Here is a 23,135-nt window from a genome sequence, read left to right as displayed (position 1 = left end):
CTGACATAAAAAGCTTGTCTTCTTAAAATTTCCACCTGTACAGTTTTAAACATACTAAAGATAAATTAAAGGTATTTTAAAGATTATTTTACATGTAAGAAAGGCAGAGTACTTACTCTTCTTCATATATCTTTCTGCAAAAGAGAAGAAAACAAAACATGTATTAGATTCCTCCTAAAAGGATTTATACAGATCAGGAGCCAGATTCTCTGATACATTTCAGTGACACAGAGCAGTTGTAACTGGCCAGTTAACTTAGGTTTATGGTTGCTATGTGTAAGCAGAGCTGTACAAAGCAGCCAGAGAGTATCGGTTAATCTGGCCCTATAACTTTTTGAAAGGACAGACCCAAATGAGAAAGGATTGTCAGAAACCTGGCTTTGGCTATGAGAGCCAGCCTAGTCCTCCCACTGTTAAGAGAAGGAAGTTTGGATCACTCTGCTAGCAATTGTGAGAAATATTAAGTCGTTAATACAAAAAGTAAAATTAAATATGTCATTCTTATACTTTACATACATTCCTGTCTTCTCTCTTCAAAAAGAAATGTATTTCTAAATGAGAAAGAATACCTTTTAGCCTTTTAGGATATAGAATCAATGAAGCTGTTAAGCTTTTTTGTAGACTACACATCAAATGAAACCTCTCCAGAGTAGGATAGAGTAGATTTATATACTGAAAGCAGCAGGGACTTACAATTGTAATTTGCAAACATGCAAGCACATGCACAGAATGTTTTCCTTGTGGTATGAATTCATTCAAATGCAAGAGAACCAAACGTCCCCCCATCTCTGCATTAGGCTTTCCTGACATCACATTCTCAGCCACTTCTTTTTGACAGCCTGCACTCTCATCTCCTTGCCCACCAGTGTCTAGCTGAGCATCTGGAAGCTGGTGCTTTCATAGCTTTTGCACTGTCAGCATTTTGTGTGCTTAGGACGTCCCTCTGTCCCTGTAATATGTGACCAAGCTACTCCAGGCTGAAAGCTGAGCAGGTAGTTGCCAGCATCCTTTCATTTCTACCAGCTGCATTTCTTTGGCTAAACTAGCAAACAATATCCCCAGTTTGTATAATCACAGCTGAAACACGAGGCTCTACAGAATTTGGATTTGCACGTCTCCAATGCAGACACCTACATTTTGGGATGAATTTTTTTCCTCTTCAGTCAAAAGGAATAGGAGTCTCAGCATAGCTAATTAAATCTGATTTGTCTGTACAGATGTGCAGAGTGCCACTCTTAAATTGCTCCTGATATAGAACTTGTTTTTTACATGTCAGATATTACTCAGCTGAGGAACAGAAGTCCCTAGTAATGTCAGCTAATTTAAGATTTTTTAAAATGGAACAGTATTCTTTCCAAGGAAAAAAAAATATTTAACAAGTAAACATTTTTCAAGAGTAGTCGTCACCAGCCCACACCCACACACCCCGACCCCAACCCCCAACCCCCACCCCCCCACTGCCCACGTTTGTTATGTCTCACAATGGAAAACAGCCTATAACTTATTTAGCAACAATCCTACATAATTTTCTTCCTAGGGCAAATATTTTCCAATGGGTAGTAACAGGTTTAAATGACCACAGTTCTGCATTTTAGCATTTGAGGGTGCACTTTCAGGTCTTCATTGACTGCAATCTTTAGGCAGTGGGAAAAAGCACAACATAGTATACACACACCAGTGCTTTTATCGTTGGTTCCTGTTTAAAGGCTAATCAGGAAAGAACAAGACAAAACAAGGCTTCATTGTAAGGAAGTCTTTGTCACTTCCTGCTAGCAAAGATACAGTAGGTCAGCACAAAATATCCTTTCTCTTCAGAAAGCTCAGCTGAGATGTTGAATAGGAGCACCTCTTGCTGGCTCTGGAATTCAAGTGACAGCCTCCACCCTAGCATGTACATGGATGCTATTTTTTATCTTTATTTTCTTCCATGCCCCCTTGCTTCAGCAGCAGGGATGAACGACAGTAGCAGCTTCTCTTGATTAGCCAGGAAAGAATATTGCAGGCATCAGCAACTAAAACATTCCCTTAGGGGAGATACCTGGTCATCCATTAGCCTGAAAGCCTGAGTTTATATGAAAATCTGTTTCTTTCAACTTTCAGGGTAGCTAAAACCTGAGCACCCTGCACATACACTTTGTTATGTATTTAATAACCGCATATATTGCACAAAATAAGCGTCATTTTCAACATAACCTGTTTTCAAAGTAAACATTTCTCTTTCAATGTTGTTGATATTTTCCTCCACCACTCTTTCCAGATTTCACTTGGACATACTTCCCATCTCCTAAGTCTTAACACATCTCTGTTCTGAAATTGTGGCATTTTCCCTCCTGACACCTCTGTGTGATGCTTTTGGGAAAGTAAGGGGGCAAGACAATTTATGGGTGGAAAGAGAAGCACTCTCCATGGAGAGGATGAGCAGGTTCCAGTGACTGGCTGCAGGAGGAAGCTGTGGTGAAGGAAAGATGGATCCTTTATTCTGAGGTATCCCCAGTTCTTGACACATTTCCCCGAGGGGCTGGTGCTGAAGCCGATGGCATAAAGCACCTCCCACTGGTGGGACCTGGCAGCTTGCTCCATCACTGTTCGCTCTCAAACACCCCCATCATGAGGGGTTCAGCACCACATAGCAGCTCCAGACCCCTGGGGCCTTGCAACAGGGGCCCAGAAACACCAGTGCATTTGAGTAGCTGCATTACAGGCTATTTAAATTCAAGCGATAGAATTGATGAAGACAGGGGGACAGCAAGTTTCCTGGGAGCTGGGCAAGGTGTTTCCAATATGATATGATGCAGCATTTTTTTTATTTGCCAGTATGGGGCACTGAAACTAAGGGAAGAGTAACCTTTCTTGTGCTATTTTTGGCCATCTTAGAGAGAAAGAAATCTAATCATGGCCCCTGGCTTGTCATCTTTTCATGAAAGCAGCATAAGCTAGAGCTCCCAGCAAGCCTTATAGAACTCCAGATTTACAGGGGACCTTTCATCTACATCCATTTAAAATGTTCCCTGCCAGGCAAACTGACTATGGACGGAAATCATCATTTGAAAAGATCTTACTTTAAGGACTGTACACAGTCTCTTAAATGCTGCTTCAGTTCTTCATCCTTTTCATAGGATTCCAGCATGGTGTGTGCATCATCATGGTGATAGCAATAGATTTTATATGTGTCTTCTAGTGGGCCTTTAATCTGCAAGAACACTTCCCCTGTTGAGGAGAAAAACAAAGCATGTCAAGTCAGACAACAGCATCTCAGAAGGAGTTTTATTATTCCACCACATTAGCCATGAGCTAAAAAGGCTGGCTTGCACTTTACTTCCCTTAGAAACGATCTTGCGTGTTTATGTGCATTATTTATTACATGTATTTCTCAGCTGCTCATCTTTGTCATAGCCAGGCATCATTATATCAGTGTTAATGCAAAAAATTCCCTCAGGAAAAAGCATGAAATCTCTATACCTCGCACCCCTTCAAACACATTCTCCTAATTCACTGCCCCAGCTTAATGCCCCTGCATTGGAAAACACACAGCAGAGCTTAACTGATAAAGGGGACCATTTTTGTGTCATGGGCTGGCAGTAGGGATGAATGTAAGCCTGTTAGTTTTCCTTTTGACTTTTTTTATAACTGAATATGAACTTAATTTGGTTATAACCGGAATAATGACTCTATCTTACATTAGCCATTTCAATTTTATCTGTTTTGCAAAATCCTGAAATGGCAATTGTTATAGCCTAGAATAGAGAATTTTCTTCTCATGACAGAGGGACAATCTCCACCTCTCCCCTCATTAAGTAAACCCACAATGGATTACAGCCATTTTTATATAGTATCTAGGCTTATATACAACTGAAGAGGGAAAACACTTCCATTTCAAGTCATCCACACCACCATTTTCCCCCAAAGAACAGGTGGGAATTTTAGAGGCACTAAAGTAGTCCTACACTCATTTTCCATTTAATTCTGGAGCCTAATTCTCTCAGTTTAAGACTCCTGTGTCAGTTTCTATGTACGTTAGAAATACTATCCAGGCAGAGAAGGCATGCTTCATCTCTTCTGCAGAGATATTATTTTGGTTCTTACGCCCTCATGTAGCAGTGCCCTGATCAGAGTCCTTGGAAATGCATATAATAAAAAACAGCAATGCTAGAAACTCCTGTCTTGGGCATTTACTGAAAATTACATCTATGTGGCAACAAGTCCAACATTTTATAGACATTCCTTTTCAGTTATAGCAATGATTATTAAAGTTAAAAGCTGAACACCACATTAATTGGGAGCTCTCTATTCATCCACAGAGCAAGCGCTGAGCTGTCATGCATCCTGCATGTTCCATCCTGACCAGAGTGCGCTGTTTCATAATACATTGCATTGAACTGCTCCGTCTTAAAGTGAAAAATGATTCAGTTACCACAGTAACACAGCTCTGGGTTTTTCCCCCTGGCAGTGAAGGTTAACTGGGCTGTCTAATGCATGTTGGTTTCAGCGTGTGAATAAGGGAAAAACAATGAAGAGCTAAGACCACCAGAGTTCATTTCAGTTACTGTAAGGGCACAGTTAGAAAAGCACCAGCATCCTATAGTTAATGCTCTTTAGCTGTCTTCTCTGTCTTGTGCTTACTGCTAATGTTGAATGCTACCAATGCACATTGCATCCTGACTTTCCCATGAACTCTCTATGCAGGTCTTTATTAGCTAACGATGTAACAGGAAACCTTAACAAGCTTTCTCTTGATCCTGAGCACTTGGTGCTTGATTCTCAGAGATGATGAGCTCTCACAGTGCTTGGCACGGCCTGTACTATGCCAAGCACTCAAGCGAGGTTCCGTTTTCAGTGGAAAAAATGCAAGCTGTAGACTTACAGCTCCTTTCAGTATATACTAGAGGCTGGAAATTATCTTCCCCAAGATGAAAGAGATGAGCGATTTCTGTTCACTGAAGTATTGTGCCACAATGACAGATACTTTCATTGATGCTCAGTGATGAGAAAAATTATGTGCTGATTTCATGGATAGGGCCTTTTAAAAGCAGATGGATTTCTTAAGCCTAAAGCCCTTCTTGGTTCTGAGCCATATGGACCGAATCAGATGAGTTTTGGGCATATCACTGTGGGAGCTTGCTTTATGGACCAAAACCACACCGTATTTGGGCACAAATTTAAAAATACTCTGACAGATGCAAATCTGCCTGATGCCTCTTTGGGAGTATGGTGGTCATCAGTGTGAAAGATAAAATCCTAGGAGGAAGGCTTGAGTAACAGAAACAGTTTCTCCCCATGGCTTTCAGTGGCGCTTCCTGTGTGGACAGCAGCAGGAGAGGGAAGAAGAGGGGGTTTAATAGCTACAGCTGAGTCAAGGTTACTAAGTCTTCATATTCCTCTATATACAGCATCCAAAACAGGGAGGAGAAAAAATTCAGGGGAGAACTGTAAAGGGTATTTAACCTCAGAGGCATTTAACATCAGAAGACCAAGCACCACAAAAGGTCTGTCTTTAGCTCAGATTAGGAGAGGGTTTCTGAAGCCAATCACTCGTTAGTCCTGATCTCCCATGCATTGTATGTGTGGTGGAGCAGTCACAGAGACACAAACTGGATCTCTTTGGGGATGGTAATTACCAGAAGACACACTCCAAGGGCACATTTTATGCAGTCCAACCACAAAGGGCATCTCTCAAACCACAGGAACAGGCTACAGCCAGTCTGAAGTAAGGCCTCTTGAAATGTTAGTAGGGATACCAGCTCCATAGCAGAAACTCTTTAAATCTGCAAGTCTGCTCCTATTGGACATTAATACTTGTCAGTGTGGACATAGCCTAAGTGTGGAGAATATAGACTAAAATAAGACATGAATATAAGCAACCATATTGTTTTGGTTTCAAAGCACTGTATTAGCAGTTCTCCTCAACCTCACCATGATTGGGTTGCCTTCCAAAGTATGATACTTCAATGCAAGATATTTAAAAACATTAAACATGAGGGAATATGATGGATGTGTTAAAACATTCTCGTCCTGGTTTTACTACAGGCTGGCTTCAACAACTTTTACACTGACTGTTAAGATCCCCCCAAAAAATTACCTTGATGTAGTTTTACAGGACAATAAACCTACTAACTAACTGCTTATAGTGATGCAGTTATTTTCCCTGCTTTTGTCTCAGCCTTTGAAAGAATGTCTCACACCTTATTTGACAGCTTTTTCCCTGCCATAGCTTAGCCAACTCTGTGATCCACAATACCATACATTTTCATGGTTCTTTGTCTGATTCTGGAGAAATACACCTAATAGATGGATGAAATTGTTTGTCTTAACTTCTGGATGTGACAGGGAACTAATAGGATGATTCTCTTGGCTGTGAGAAAGGCACTTCCTGCTAGAATAGAACATTGCTTATTAAGAGTATGACTCATCATGATGCACTTTCACTGAAATACCGCCAAACAACAGACGTGTCAAACTACGTTAAGCTGTTGCCTTGGCAAACCTGATTGAGACGTGCTAGGATTAATACTTTTCCCAAGCTTCATACACTTTAATATCATGTTTCTTAGTCAAGTGGCAACCAATATTTTTTACCCCCTTATTCATGAGAAGAGGGGTACTTTCTATAATGTGTTACCTGTGGTATGTGGTCAGTTTAGGGAAGAAAGAACCTCCCTGACCTCTGAATCACAGCTGGAAGTTTTTTAAACTAAACTGTCTGACTTTTCACTAAAGTAAATTAAATATTCTCACCTGATCCCTTAAGATGGCTCACCTAGGGCCTCTGCACTGAAGAAGCAGTTATAGGAGACCTAATGAGTGGTAACTTCTTAAATCTCTCCAGCTGCACCAGAATGTCAAGTGAATCATAGCCTTAACATTCATGGCCTGGCCCGTAGAACTTGTGACTGCTGTGACATGTCCAGGGCCAACACATTTGCTGAAAATACCCATAAACCCTACAGACATTCCTACACAGAATCCCACAAACTTTAGATTCATTACAGCTTTCTTTACTGTCCAAGTCCCTACTAAGCACACTTAACCACCTCTTACATGAACTGTGTCTCCAGTGGACACATGTTTAGAGTGTTGGGGCGGGGGAGGGGGTGGTAGTATCTTAAGACATGCTTGTTATTCCAATCATTTTTAATGCTTTTCCTGAATGGCATAACAATGAGTATGCATTACAAGAGTTGGTATAAGCATGAGTGGATTTAGGAAGGCAATATCAAACTCGACGAAAAGGATCTTATCAGTAAGTTGTATAACTCAGTGCTGCAGGTTTTACTCATTCTAAACCCATTTTCTCTTTCCTTCCTCCCCTTCAACATCCAGATGGATGGAAAAAAGAGCATCATAATCCTACAAGTACAGTAGAACAACTGGACAGGTTTCACATGTCATTTTTCCTGTGTCATTATGGACAGCTTCTAGTATGCCAGCTTCTGGGAGGGATACTGGGGAGGAAGTCAAGTCTGATGAGAGTGGAGGACAGGAGAGAGTTATGTTTATTCTTTCACGTAGCTTTGTAGAACTCAAGAGGACAGTAAACATACCGATTATTTGCATGGGTGGCTCCACATCTGTTGTGGCTTCTTCCAACAATGACAGCAGTTTGGCTGATACTTGATGGACCAATTCAATGTTGCTAAACAAGCCATCCACGTCAAAGCGAGCAATCTAATGGAATACAAATATTAAGCAGCTACTGACAAAGGATAAAGAAGGACATTGTGTATTACAGACCTTCTCTTGCTATGCCCTGACTGTTCAACACTCCAGGAAGCACCACTTCTGCAAAACCTCATATAAACATCCTCCTTGTGATTTCAAGGATGCATATACAGTTTTCAGATTAGTATAATACAGTTGACGCAGTTAACAAAGGGTATGTTATCAAGTGCTTCTAACCTTTATTTTGAACTATCCCTAATCTGAAAGTGTTTACCTGGGAAGGAAATAAATATTATCTTCTGAATAAAGAAAAGATCCTTAGCTGGCTTTGAAATGTTTGTTTACTTTCCCACTGAGGAAAACAATAGTTGACAATGGGGTTTATTCCCTGATTACCACTCACTAACAGAGGCTGTTACATAAACTCAGACATTGGCACTTTGGTGCCAGCTAACAGGTACAATGACTTCTAGAAAGGCGGTATGATTCTAAGTTAGTTGTCCTATAAATCCAAGAATACAATCAAGATCATATAATTTCCACTAAAACAAACACATTTACCATTTTGAGTATTAATATAACCTAACGAGCTTCCTACAGAGCCTAGGCACACAACATGGACTTCAATGAACTGTATCAATTTATACCAACAGAAAATTTGGTACTGTGTCCCTACTCATTTTAGAGGAAGTAAAAAATTTCCAGGACACATATTTTTCGTTGCACAGCAGGGCAATAGTTACTATCTGGGGACAACTGGAGATAGCCAGTGGTAATTTGCTAATATTGAGAACAAAGACAAGACCAATTTCATCATCCATATTAATACCCTCGAAACCTACCTCTCCATTTGGAACAGAATTGCTGATTTACATAGCAGCTTAGCAGATGCCAGAAGGATCAAATTGCATGCTATTGTAACAGAATCAGAAAAATACTTCCAGTACTAATGCAGTTAATTTCTTTAGAAATATTATAGGGGCTAAAACATGCTTTATCCATTTGGAAATGTGAAACAAATTCATTGTTAGGCCAATTTTCTAAAAGCTATCCTTCTCTAAACACATTACAAACTTTCAATATGGTAGTTTATCTGAGAACTAGCCTTAAAACCATATGACATTCTTAAAAACCTTTTAAAAATGCAGATGTTATTACATTAAGAGAGTTATAATCTCTACATTACTTTTCCTGTATACATCTAGCACAGGACTTCTGACCTACTCCCCAGAACAATGTCTACATATATCCAAACTATGCTGTGCATGGACACTTACACAGGTTAACACAAAATGAATGGTTTCAGCTGACTGAAAATGAGCAAAAGAATACTGCACATTTGTCAAAAATCTCAAGTTCAGCCAGGCAATACTCTTGTTCAGTGCTGGCCAGACTGGGGAGGGAGTCAAGTGGAGACTACTAAGTAGATGAACAAGTGAGGAGGAAGAAGTCAAGAACTCCTTAAAGTTATGTCATCAGAGGCCAGCTCTTCTGAAAATGGGTTATTCTTACGAAAATGGGTTATTCTTCTGAAAATGGGTTGGAACAAATTCCGACAGAGTTTTAAGAATGAAAAAAAGGTCCTGCAGGAGTTTAAACAGCACAGAGTTCAGCTGACCACAGCGTTTCCCGAAAAGGCATTGTCAATGTCATCTAAAGACGCTTTGGCCTCTGCACCTGTATTTTATCACCAGTTTCATATGAAACCCTACATAAAGAGAACCTGGGTTAAAGTCTATTTAAAATTATTTTTATTCCATATTTGCAGCAGATATAATTAGTGTAGCCTCTCTGAATGCTATATTTCAGGCCCCAAACATACAAATCTTTCTCTTCACAATCTCTTCTATTCCCAGCTTTCAGCGTCACCATTTTCCTACAAATTGAAATACTGTTGAGGAAAAGGTGCTCTTTGAAGTCTCAGCTAAAAAAGAAAATGGCTATCATTGGCCTAATGAGATCTTTTGCCTGAAAGATAGTTTATGAGCCTTCCTTCTTAAATGTACCTTTTCTGTGTAGAGTGCAAATTTCCCAAGTGCTTGATGGCCTCTCAAGCATGGTGTTTATCCACCACAGCTGTCTGAAAGGATGGATAAAGTTATCCTAAAAACTGAATTTAAACTTGATGCAGAGGTTCATTCCATTCCAGTTTCTATTGTAGAAAAAATCTTGGTTTTGTTAGTTGTTACTATTTTTCGAGGTACCAGTAAAGGTCTGCCAGGGCATGTAAGAAAAGTTATAACTACAGAACAGTACGGAGAGCTGGAAGCTGCTGTTGCAGCCCACAGGAAGGTATATAGCATCCAAGCTGGCCTCTGGGCGAGTACATCAATGCAGGCTTTATGCAAGGGCAGCACAAGTGTCAGGAGCATATCTGACCTTCCTCTCTCCTCACCAGAGCCCTGACATATCACTTTCTGGAGCGCCAGCTCCAGCACCACGTCACTCTCGTGCTGGCACTTGTGCTTGCATTAAGACTGTCCAAAAGAACGTGGGTGAGTTGAGACCTTGACATCACTGCCTTGTCCTCCACCCCCAGCACTCACCTGCTTGTCTCTCAGGGGCTGAATCACTTCCTTGATGCAAAGGTCCAAGTTGCTGATGTAGTCTTTCTCCGTCTGCATGAGTTCTGCGATGATTTTCACCCTCTTGGCCATCATGCGTCTACTGACTTGTTCTTCATCCTCCTGTGGCGAGGTGGCCACCTGTGGGGCCATTTTTTCTGTTTAAAAGAGAGAGAAATTCGTAAGAGTGCACAAAGCTTGCCCTGCACAACCATGGGTGGGGAAACATATCTGGTGCCTGCTGGAAATTCCCAAATCACCATGGAGAGCAGGAAAAGAAGCATAAGAAGTGGCAAACCCAAATCAGACTGAGTGTCATTCCATCTCCTTCCTCTAAAAGTGGACATGGATTTGGGGAAGGAAACTGCCCCTTTGGCATTAAGAGGATAACCCATCACCAGCTCCCCCAGCTTAGATGTTATGTATTGGGCAGAAATTTTCTGTGGAGCCCAGGAAAGCCTGATCTTTGTTACACTGAAATTCAAGGATAGCTGATGCCCTTCTACTCCTTTGAAAACACAGTCTTGGTCTGACATCTATTATGATTTGGAGGACGGGAAAAATATGTTCTGTGAAAGAAAAAGGCTGCCTACCATAAAAAAGCTTCACAATAATAACCTTTGTTTTGTACAACGTAACATTGAGTCTATTCATGGGAAATTGAGGGCAGCAAGTACTGGAAGACAAACTTTCAAATGAAGGCAATGTTAGTAACAATAATGATGAATCCTCTAATTCTGTTTAAAAATAATCTTTTGAAAGAGGCAAAGGAATTAAAGGACAATATGAGAAAACCTTTAATGATCAATAACAAATGTTTCTTGGAACAACAGAGATCATTGAGATCAGGACATTCTTAACTGTTTTTCAATACTTAGCACCTAGAATATCTGATTTGTTTCAAATACATGAAAATGCAAGCTAGTTTTCTACAGATGGGTAATTTATGTACACTACAGGACCTACACACAACCTACTTATCTGTAATGATGGTTTTCCCATTTTCTGGTTTCTAAGCCAACCTGCAGAGATCCATGTCAGCTGTAAAAAGGGCGCTGAGTTTTATCTCTGTACGCTGACAATCTAATCCGTATTTTTCATGAGGAAACACACAAAACCAAAACATTAAAAAAAAAAGTGAAATACTTGAGAGGCTATTCTGATGTTTTTCTGCTAGCCACAAGATGGTGCAGAGTACCAACAAAGATGCACATATCATTAGGTGCTCAAGTCTGCATTACCCTGGTCGAGCTTTGACTACATGGGCTTTTATCACTCAGCAGCAAAGGATGGGAATCTCCGCTGAGGATCAGACTGCTACACCCTTGTGTCAACTTCTTGTAGGGAGTGGAACGAATAATGAGGAAACAGCAAGCAGTATCAGGTGCTTTGCTCACTGACAGCCAATACTGCAGTTGTTTGAACTGATGGTCGAGGGTGAGGTCATGAGCACTCAAGTGAGCATTGAACAGCATGAGCTCACCAGTACAACACCGGCCAAGGCTGTAGATGATAACGTGGAGCTGGACTTGTGGGAAAGCCAATCAGCTTTCAGGACAGAGAGCCTCGAGCCATCTTCCAACAAGAGGTGTAAAATATAATAAATCCAATGTATCATCTTCCCCAACCCTTTCTACAATTATGCTGACCACTGATATTCAGAAAAGACAGGTTTGTTATTAATGCTTCTCACACCAGGTTTTGTAGTGAGACTGATGTGACCACAGTTCTTTTCAAATAGCTGCTCTGAGACTGCACCTCTATCTCTATACCACTAGTTTTAAACAGTGAGGACAAAGAACCCAAAGAAACTGGGGCAGGGGCGGGCTGATTTTTTTAAAACCTTTTTGTGTTTAGATGTGCTTTTCAGGTCTGAGTTTTTAGCCTTGAAGTCTGTATATAATAGGCATGAACAGTTTGTCCTCAGACAATAAAATGGAAACATGAAGAGGATGTCTCCCCTCCACAAGGTCTTGGATATCAAAAGAATTTTAAGCTGAATTTTGCCCCAGTGAGTCTGTGCTGGTGTGAGTGCATGAACTGCACAGGAGCTTGTGCTGCTGCAGAGCTCATACTCCAAAGGTGCTGTGTGCTGGATAAAACAAACTCTGCCCTTACGTTAGTGAGGAGAGCAAAATTGGTACCAGTATCACTTCACAGCTCCCTCTGAGAAAGTTTCTGCTAGGGTTGCAGAATGAGACCACCTTGCCTGCTGCTGATGTGCTAAACCAGCAGATACTTTTTCCTCCAAAAACTCATAGTATGTAACCACACTTATAAATTCACAAGGAACCATGTGAACAATACATTTCTATTCCAGTTCTGCACCAAAATCAGGACTTTTCTTGAGATTGGCTGTCAAAATGTTAGCATGCATGTAGCCGTATGTGAGAGTTTGGGGCAGGTCCTGAAAAAATGCAGAGAGAACCAGACATCCTGGAAGATCTCAGACGTGTTGTTTGCTCTCTGATACAGAACCGTTATGGTATCAGATGGAATTTTAAGGTAAGCACGAGATGGTGTACAAAAGAACTTTCTAATCTCTTATTCTGGTGACAGGGGAGGGCATGTGACTTCAGGCTGAAAGTCACAATCCCTTGAGAGGCTGTTCTTTCAGTTTATGCCATTAGATCTCCCTGATCAAATTTGATTCTTGAATTATGTCAGGGCTCATCTATTATCTTTATTGCATGATAGATAATAATGTGAGGAAAGAAAAGCTATCCTCAACAGGAAGAAATAATCATGAGAAATGTCAGTTAGATGCTGTTTCCTTATAGAAAACATGTTTTTTAATAAATGTTTCCTTTTGTTAAATGTAATATAATTTTCCATTTTCACTCAATATGTTCAGTTTTTCATTTCAGGCATATCTGTCTCTACAGAATGCAACAGCAAGATCCTGAAGTGATGATTACAGCCCAAACGTATGATTTCATGTTCAGCTGATTGCTTTTGACCAGTTTGAGAACATTAGTATCTTGCTGAAATCCTTGTGGAGTAAGTGAAAGTTTAATGAATGCGCAAACAGCAAGTGCATATCTGGAATATAAGCACATTCATTTCTACCTGGTAATGTGTACCAGCCCTGGAACAGTTGAAGAGAGAGGATTAGCAGGAAGAGATATCACTGAGGATTAACTATTACATTAAGAATTTGACTCATTCGTCCTTAGAGATGCCAGGTTGAGAAAAATGAAAAAATAGTCCATTGAATGATATATTAAACAGTCGCACCTTAAGCCCAGTTTACAAAAAACTAGGTGGTACTTTTAGTAGGCATAAAAATAAAAAGTAGAATGCAATGTTTGAATTGTTGCTCTGTGATGTCAGCTATCTGCAGCAGTCACCTTTCTGGAGGACTTTGCTTTGGAGAGGAAGGTGATGACTGGTTTTCCAGCTGCGTATTGAAGTACATGGCTTTAAGTTGCACTCAACAAGAGGTTCACTATGTGATGGCATGAACAAAGCAGCCACGTCTTACAAAAGCAGTTTCTTGCAAGTGTGAAGTCTAAAGATATCCCCCAGATGGAGACATGCCACAATGCAGCGAGAGCATGGAGGAACAGAGCTTGCAATGTGCAAATGCAGCAGCCCCTCTCTAGGCTCAGGGGAGGTATTGGGAGACTCACAGCAAGTGACTGGAGGAACAGCCATAGCAGGTTTGCAAGACCTATGCACGCAAATTTCCCTGGTTTCCACACCTAGAGAGTGAGAGGCTTCGAGAGGTCTCCTCTATCCATCCTTCCAGGTAAGATGGTCTGGTTGGGTATTACATCCACCCTTGGGGAGGGAACCCAGGTTTCTCCCTATCAAATGCTTCCCATGTGGAACTGACACAAAATACAAGAATGAGTACGGTGATGTCAGTGAATGGAGTGACTAACAGGCCTTTCCATTCCTTAGGCAGCATTCAGAGGATGCCACACTTGCACTGCACAGATATGGGGATTTTACCTGGCACAAGGGAGTGGTGAAGGCACAAGTTATCAAGGTATAACAAACAAATTATAGCATTACTGTGTTTTCACGTGTAAAACATGGGGCTCGTATCACCCTGGATAAAGTTATTCGTCTGTGAAAGCAAGTCCTCAGATAGCCTGTACCCTCAGATAACCTAACTATTACACACAGGAATGTACACCGGCTTTTATCAGCTGGATTTGGGAATGAAATGCAGGCAGCCAAGTTTAGAGACTGCTGCTGTGGCAGCTTTCCTCTCCCTCCTCATACCGTCTCTCCGGCTCTGCCCTCTACACCCCTGCTTCTGCTGGAGATGCTGGGAAGGCTGCAGGCCACAGGGACACTGGGATCCTTGGAAGTGAGGGAGCCTGAAATAGGACAAGCAGTGGGAAAGGATGAAGTGTCCCACTGTGCACAAAAGAAGTGCATCACATGAGCCAACACACAAGGAATTTTACTTCAGATGCCCCTCCCCTTGTGAGGGATCACTTCATAAGGGATGTCCTTACAGTTTCACACTGGAGTTGTTACAGTGCAAACATGGTGTGAATTACACTGCTGAACTCTAAGTTGGGCATTGAAATAGGAAAGGATTGGGAGAGGTTTGTAGAAAACCTCTTTTTTTTTTTCTGACTCAGAGAGGTGTATAACAGCAGCATTGTTCAGAAACCAGTTTGTTGTGTACAGGCTGTGAGCTAGACATGCAAAAAGCCCCTTTTCTGAACCCAGCAGGAAAGCACTGCAGGACCAGAATGACCTTGCACCTGTATTCCTGGGCAACAGGTCTGCTTATAAAATCTGCATCAGAGATTTCCTTGCAATTAGGTCATTTGATCTTTGATCATTTTTCTGTTCCATAAAGTACAGAAAATATTTACATTCAATGCGAAGGTTCTTTCTTCAATTCCTTGACAGCAGACTGCTTTAATTATGTGTGTGCTGACAGGACTACAGAGAGCTCCCATGTGACCACTGTGGAAGGGAAGAAAGCGTATCATCAGGTGACAGAAGAATGCCCTCATTGTTAGTGCCAATACTTACAAATAAACCTTCCCAGTGTGTCATATACCAGCATAAATATACCACTCCTGCAGCACTGAGCTTGTATGTTAATAAAGTAAGAACTGAGGAAGGGTTATATCTGAACCTTTTCCCCTGGGACACACATACCTCAAGATTTGGGGTGGATTAGGTGTACAAGCTGTGAGCTGTGTGGCCCACAATGCAAAGTATCCCAATTAATAAAATGTTTGCTAATATGCTCGGAGGAGGATCCATAAACCTCCTTGGGTCCTAGTCTTCACTCCTTTACCCAGGCTGCTGTTACTACTTATGCTGTGGTAGCTCCTAAGAGTCCTGAGCCACACGGCACGGCTTGTTGTGCTAAGTGCTGTGCAAACACAGTGGCACAAAATGGATTCTGCTCTGAAAAGATGAGCTCATTTCCCAGCTTGACTGCCACTGCAATAAGTTCAAGGAATAACTCCAGCTTTATTACAGAGCAAGTTAGCAGAAGAAGATTCTCCAAGCTCAAATTTGCATGGGAGAAAATAAAAGTATTTGTTAGATCGTGACTTCTCATCACAGGGCACAAGGGAGTATTTTCATTGAACCATCTCCTGCACTTCAGGAAACAATCCGGACTTTTACTCCTTACTGTACTTTAGTAAACCAGCTGCTCCAAAGATCATTGGATGCATACATTTTGCAGTGAAATAGGATATTTCATTATCTACATTGCAGTCCATAGAAAATTAATCAGTAAGTACAGCACAAAGCAAATAAGGAACTGAAAAGAGGCGCAGAGGATCTTTACTTCTAGTGGGAGGTACCAGAAGCTGAGTGCATGAGCTGCCCATGCAGGAGTGGTGAGCTCTGCAAGCAGGGAGGAGGATGGGATGGAGAAAGTTGCCCTGCTCAAGAAGGAGCAAAGGGGGATGAGTTGCCTCTGACTGGGCTTTTGTATACCAAGGGATAGCACCTTTTCAGGAATTTGTATAATTTCACAGGTTTCTGCATCATTTCTGGAGCTGGTTATTTCTCATAACTACATTAGACACAGAAAACACATGGCATTCTGGATTCAGATACAAGGCAGTATACTATGATAGCTGTGTGATTTGAATCACAGTCTATTACAGATATGTCACTGATGCATTTTAAATTGAAATGTGTGTAAATCATTTACCAGGGCAGTTGACCCATTCACAGCTACAGTTATAAAGGAGTTAATATGTAATAATTTGTAAGACAAGGAGTATTATCAAGGCAGGCATTGTCTTGCTGAACACTGCAAATATGATCTTTGATTCCTTCAGGAAACCCACCATTTTCTACCGTTCATTTTTCACAGCAAGCACAAGTTTGGCATATGGTTATTACCAAAAACCAGCAATCTGTACAAAACCTAACAGACAGTGAACTATGCTTTAAATTCCTTTTTGTGGTCTGCCCTTTTTGTTTATTAGTATCTATCCCCATGACACATTGTATGTTAATGTGCCCTGATCTTGCAAACATTTATGTGCCAGTAACTACATCAAGCAAACCCCTTTTACCAAAATACATAGGTACTCACAGACTGGAAGCTTTAGATCAATTCAAAGACTGATCACAACATTAATATAATACATAAATATTAATATAGCTACTTTTAAAGCTGCTGCTGACGGATTTTCTCTGTAGAAAAGAGAACAACTCTTACCAACTAAACAGCTATAGATAATACATTTGAATATAGAGGTGCTAAATACCACTTCGTGCCACTGCTTATGGAGACCAGTTAGTTCTTCATGCCTCTGGAAAATACAAATGTGCAATTTTCTAGTGAATGCAGAGCAAAGCAATGCATAGAAATGTCACAGGAGCTCTGTCTTAGCTCTTGTAATACTATTTCTGCATCCACCACAAATGCTAGTAAATATATCTTCCTTAACCCCATTCTTTCCTCTTCAGAAAACTGATGCTTCTGTCCAGTTAATGGAAGAAAAAAAATGTATATGGCTCGATTAAGGTATTCCTGGACTCACCTAAGACTGCAACTACAACCTGGGTTCTAAATGCCTGCATGGTTGTATCATCAACCTGACATTTGATAGCAATCACCTTATTTTCCTCTATCTAAAATGGGGCTGCAGGCATTTGGTTATCTCACAGGATGAGCTGAAGTAGAGGCACTAATTCTTGCCAAGCTCCTTGAGAATATAATAGTTACTTTGCATCTTATTTCCTTTTTAAAAAGAGAAAAGTCGGGAGGTATTCCATGGCCATTCACACCAGATAAGGTATTGAATAGATGTATCCAGTACAGTAATTAACCATGAAAATGCTTTCTTGTATTCTAATGATTCCTTAAGTTTAAAGTGAAAAACACTTGCAGAAGTTTTCACCTTTGACAATGTCTTTGTACTTGTGTTTGTAGACTGACAGAGCAAACCACCTGGATTACCCTGGAGATCTGGGTAGTAGGCTCTCTTTCTCACTCTTTATAGAAAACATTTTGGATTCTGCATAAAATAGCAAAACTTCAGTAAAATCCAAGGGCAGAAACTGAATTCTCAGGAGTTTTTATGCTTGTCTACTTGCTCTCTTGTTTTTGTTTGGGTTTGGTTTGGTTTAAAGGCTTTTTTTTGGGGACCTATGTTTCCAACACACTAAGCAGTACTTTGAACATATACTTCAGAGCTGCTGGAAATGGCTATAGGGGACAACAGCCTAGTTCTTACTCAGGGAACCCTTTAAAGCACACAAAGGGCTGGAAGGGCCCTTGAGAGATGTCTCGCCCATGCTTCACCTTGCGCAAATGTACTGCAATGCTGAAGTAGGCACTAGGATGTGTAAGGACACCTTGGTTCTCCTGCTCTGCCAAGGTTGCCTGCCACTAGCAGAGGTGAGGGTCCTGAAGCCCCTGACTTTTAGCTGTGGAAACCTGCCCCACTCGGAAAAGATTCCCTTCTGCAGAGTTTGTTGTTGTTGCATCTCTTTCTCTTACACCTCCTTGTCTGTGCTAATACCACCCCAGCTCTGCAGACTATGTGTTAGAGAACATATTAACAGGAGACTATAGGAGGGAGCGGCAACTCAACACTGAATTTTTCCCGCAATTTGTATGGGAAGCAAGTGCAAATTACCATTTGTTTTTTTCTTTTACAAAGCATTTACCATTCATGGGTGATCAGAAAGTCCTGACCTGGTGATACACAACAGACTACTTGTCACCAACAGAGCCTGGGTTTTCTTAACAGGAATGGAAAACTCAAAAGCTTTGTGCCAACAAAACCACTTCCCTCACCCTGAAGTGAGCTGCTTTGCACATTTTCAGCATTGGCAGGCAGCATGTTAGGTCCGGGATCCGTGATCGTTATCAGATTCAGGCACATCTACCTCGGGAAAATTTGATCCAGGTCAGGCCTTGGCACACAGCTGCATTTCTTTCTATGGCAACTGTAAATATACTTCATGGGAATTTCTACTGCCTTTGTATTTTCACTCTGAGGACAGGCAACCTCTAATCCAATATAAAGCCTGCAGGTACCTTGTTAACCCATCATCGTTTTTCTTGAACAAAAAGAAGCAAGCGGAGTGAGCCGATACCAGACCAGTGCTTTGCAATATGTGGCCGCGGCAGTCTCAGCTGGTGGCAGGAGCTGTAAAGCTGGATTTACCGTCTCCTTGGAATGCTGCCATAAACATAACCTCACATTCTGCCATGACTTCCTAGGCTTCCCCACCTCCTTTGCTTCAGATTTTAAACAGGAGACATTCATGGCATGAATACAGCCATCATGAGACAGAAAGATCTCACACTTTTTGCTGGATACTGCTCTGATAACCTTGACCTCACCTGGACAACCCCATTCACAAGTTACAAACTGTTTTGGTAGGACGTTTGCCAGGAGCTTGCCTGCTCAGCCACAGCAATCCATGCCTGTGTCCTGAAACACCCCCACCAGATCCCTGAAGAACAGGCCTGACTTAACTGAATATTTTTCATCTCGTCATTGATTAGCTATCAAGAGGAGGGAACAGCATAATTGATGAACCACTCTGTTGTTCTCAGCATATGCAGCCCCCATAGAAAACCTATTATTTTCAGGCTTATTACTTTATTTTCTGCTTTTGTTGTCTTTCTGAAGCAATGCTACTTCCTAATTAAGTGCATCAAAACCACAATACAAGTATTTTTCTATTTTATTTCCCCATAAAGGATTATGGTCGCAAGAGTAACTGTCACTAGGTAGTTATATGACTATTAGTAATACACACAGCATAATAATACTCAAACCCTGCATTTGTGATGGGACCCTGTTGTTAAAAGACCCTGGAAACCCACAGGAATTCATCGGTTCGTGTTCCAGAGCACTCTCAGAAATAGCCATTCACATTCTTCATGCTTTTCCTCAATTTGTGGCATCACATTTAATTTTTGATTGACAAGCCCAATACTGGCATACTTTACTACAATTTGTAGTCCAGATGCAATTTGGTTATTTGAAAAGAAACCCTCTCCATAATGGTATAATCTGAATCAGTATATCCATCCAAACATGTATTTGGACATACTTAGTTCAGGCTTGTACAAACCATGCAGCAGATAAACACATTATAAATCCTGATATTTTTAACTGAGAAAAAAAATGTCCTTGATGCTTCTAATGACTTGGCATAAAATCCACTTGGTACAACAGCCAACGACTGATAGGACAGAGGCATTCTATTTTCACATAACAGTTTGTGCTGCAAACGCATTCTGGTGATGAACGAGAAAGATCTTGGTTGCATATGTGTTTTGCAGAACTCAGCAAAACCTTGGATTATATTTTGTGTCCTGTCTACACAACACTATTTAGAAAAATTAGGGGAAACATTTCACACCCTGGAGGTGAGGGGCAAACGTGAGAGGGGCCATTGCTTATTCCGACTGTGAGTGCATGGGGGCAGAGATGACCATTCCCTTCCTTATCTCAAGGCTGCAGCCTGGAGGGCACTGAGATACCACCCCAGCTCAGAGCATTCCTAGCAGCAGAGCACCAAACAGGCTTCCCCAGTACCTTGTAATTTCTGGCTGTACTCTGTCCTGTCAGACTGACTCCTCCTCAAGGTGCCATGGTCCCCGGCGGTGGTGGTGCTCTCCACCACGGGCTCTGTCCTCCTCCTCTCCCCCATGTACAGCTTGTTCCTCAGCAGGGCCAAATTCCTCTTCCTTCCCCCCACGCCTTCCTTCCCCGGACAGTCCATGCTCGCCACGGACAGCCTTGCTTGGTGGTGGTGGCAGGGTGGGCAACAGCTTGATTTTCAGGGAGGTGAACTCACCGCCCAGGTGAAGGCTGGTTGCTTTAGGCTTGGTTTTGGAGCAGGGCTCCCCAGGCTCCGCAGGGCCCCGGGCTCAGCCCTGCCACCTGTGCCGGAGCAGCTCCACCCCCGGGAAGGTGGTGCCCCAGGCAGCGTTTGCATTCACCTGCCTTGTGTTCAAGCACGCCTGGCGGGGCCGCTTTCAGGGCCAGCCCCAAACCGCAGCCATTCACGGATCCTTTCCTGCTTCAGGGCACCCTCCTCGCCCCGCCGCACGGCCGTGGGTGCCGGCACCCCGAAGAGGGAATTGCATCCTCCTGGCTTTCTAGCAGAGAGATGCCCGAGTGTGACAGGGCACTGCCACGCTTTCACCGGACCCCTTCCCTCTGCGCACTGCAGGGGCAGTGGGAAGCAGAGGCAAGGCAAATGGGAAGGGGAGGTCAGCCACCACCTTCACCCTCACTCCTCCTTCCCCTGGGCTAATGCCCAACCGGCAGCCTGGTCAGGACCCCAAATTGAGTTGCATCTGCCAGTCCCTCGATCCCACTGAGAGGTGTAGCTTTTGGGCTGGAAACTCCGGATCTACAGGTTTGAAAGGAGACCAATCCCTCAGGCCAATGAAGAGAAGGGCTAAGAGGGAGACAAAAGCCCCTCTGGAAGGTGGCAAGCAGCGTGGAGCTGACACTTGTCTCAAACCAGGCTCTGTCCTGCTTTACACTACGCACAGAGAGGCCAGAGCCAAGGCAATGCCTGCCAAGGACCTGTGAAGGTTGCTGTAACAAACCACCATGCTCTGATGGCTGAGGAACTGGACACCAAAACACCTGCTTGTCATACCTCTGGATCAGCCCCTGGAAGAGATCTTATTATCCTGTCTGTTAGCAATGGCCTCTGGCACACACGTACTGTCTAGTGATCCTCTGTAGCGCCGGTCTAATCAAGCTCATGTCAAAACAGCAGGAGTTGCTGGCATCTAAGCTTGGACCGGACTTATCCTGGAAAAAGCCCCAACAGCCATCAGTAACAATCACTGCTGCTGCTGTGATACCCAACCCTGTGGCCCTTGCTGCCACAGGAAACGCCTGGTGGGAGCCCCGTGGTGCAACCTAATCGCTGTCAGTCTTACACACAGTCATTGCTACAGCATCTGCCAGGGGACAAACTAATGTCCCTCTGACAGATGCTGGCAGAGCTTATGGCTTTAGCACTGCCACACTGTGTCCCTGAAGGACTGTCTAGTAAAAAACAAGTGGCGATGAAACGTAGTAGTGTAACCTCGTTTCCAACTTTTATTTTTCTTTACAAAGCTGGTCTTGTGATGCAACCTCCTGATCAAAGACCTTCATTTCTACTCAGCAGTGAAAGGAAAAGGTTATGAAACTGTTAAGCAATTTACTACGTCAAATTGCAGCACCATGCCAGCGCTGCACAAAGTGTCCAGCCCAAACACAATCTGGCAGAGGAATAAAATGTGAGGGAAATACTTGGAAGACTTTGTGCTCACACAGAGAAGTCACATATTACATAGGCAATTCATGTGTTACATCTTGCCTCCTCTCTGATATTTCCTAAGAAACTCTTTATTCTGCAAGTCAGACCACAAAAGTTCCTTGAAAGGCAGAGCAGTGGTGACAGCAGGGAGAGGCGTAGGCAGGGACAGATTGGTGACATATTTCTGACAAGCATCAAAGCCCCAGCAACAAGTAGTACACAGATTAAGATGTGAGTTGAGGAAAATCAACCACCCCATTTCCTTACACTGGGACTTAGGGAGGAGCTTTTTTTGAAGCAATGGCTTGGCATTCATTGAGGCTGGTAAAACTGGTTTAAACAGTCACCACCCCGATTGCCCCTCTTCCCCAGATGATTTTGTTCCCATTCTTGCTGCAGGGTGTAAACACACGAATTTGAGACGAGATGGAGGAACTGATCTGGCAGAAAACTCCCTCCCTCACCCCTTTTCCTGGGGCTATTTTCCATCTGGGTCTGTGTTCCTGATTAGTTCATCACCCAGCTACGAAAGAAGTTGTGGCAGCTTGAGGCAGGGGATGACGCAGGGATCTGAGCAGCTGTGGGTAGGACTAATGGTTGCTTAAACCAGTCACCCAGAGAAGGTATCTTCCCCTACCAGGATTTTACAGTGTCATGCATTTCGGAAGACACAGGTCCCATCATTTACATGAGATTTCATTATATTTATTTAAATTAAGATGGTTTGGGGGAGAACTGAGGAATGTATTTTGGCCGGGTGGAGGTGGAAAAACAAACTTTATTAAAGTCTTGGCTTTGTAGGCTCTGCCACAATATGCAGTGCTACAGCCAAGATAGGATATAGTAAAGTTTGCTCAGGTGTTTATTACCACAGCAACCTACCCACATGCAAAAGTGGTCTTCCTCTTCCTCCTCCACGCAGTCACAGGGTGTGAAAAGGTGTGTCTTCATTCAGCAAGGCAATTATTATGGGAAAAGCCAGCTGTAGTTTGCTGCTGCTGTTGTACTTGCAATAGTTTACCTGGCAGCATTATTTCGGAGGCAGCCAGGAGCCCAGAGCAGGCTTACAAAACAGTTTAGAAACGTACATAAGTACTTTCTGCAAAATTCAAAATACCTTCTCTGTGCCACTCAGCATGGAAAAGGCTGAAAATAGCATGTCTTCTGTAA

The 23,135-nt window shown here is 42.4% G+C and overlaps 1 protein-coding gene across 1 annotated transcript in view; it reads right to left on the bottom strand.

The window, feature by feature from the left end:
- The window catches only part of ARHGEF38 (Rho guanine nucleotide exchange factor 38), a 39,590-nt gene extending 18,999 nt beyond the window's left edge, over positions 1–20,591 (bottom strand). Inside the window, exons 1-5 of the mRNA XM_064652047.1 lie at positions 20,234–20,591; positions 10,203–10,378; positions 7,539–7,662; positions 3,060–3,207; positions 117–134 (exon numbers count right to left, since the gene is read on the bottom strand). Coding sequence (XP_064508117.1) covers positions 117–134; positions 3,060–3,207; positions 7,539–7,662; positions 10,203–10,378; positions 20,234–20,420 — 653 coding nt within the window. The 5' untranslated portion in view covers positions 20,421–20,591. The remainder of the gene's footprint in view (positions 1–116; positions 135–3,059; positions 3,208–7,538; positions 7,663–10,202; positions 10,379–20,233) is intronic.
- Between the last annotated feature and the right edge of the window lie 2,544 nt (positions 20,592–23,135).

The sequence above is a fragment of the Pseudopipra pipra genome, chromosome 4 (genome assembly GCF_036250125.1).
Source record: "Pseudopipra pipra isolate bDixPip1 chromosome 4, bDixPip1.hap1, whole genome shotgun sequence".
Lineage (NCBI taxonomy): Eukaryota > Metazoa > Chordata > Aves > Passeriformes > Pipridae > Pseudopipra > Pseudopipra pipra.
This window is presented reverse-complemented; position numbering and strand designations above follow the sequence as displayed.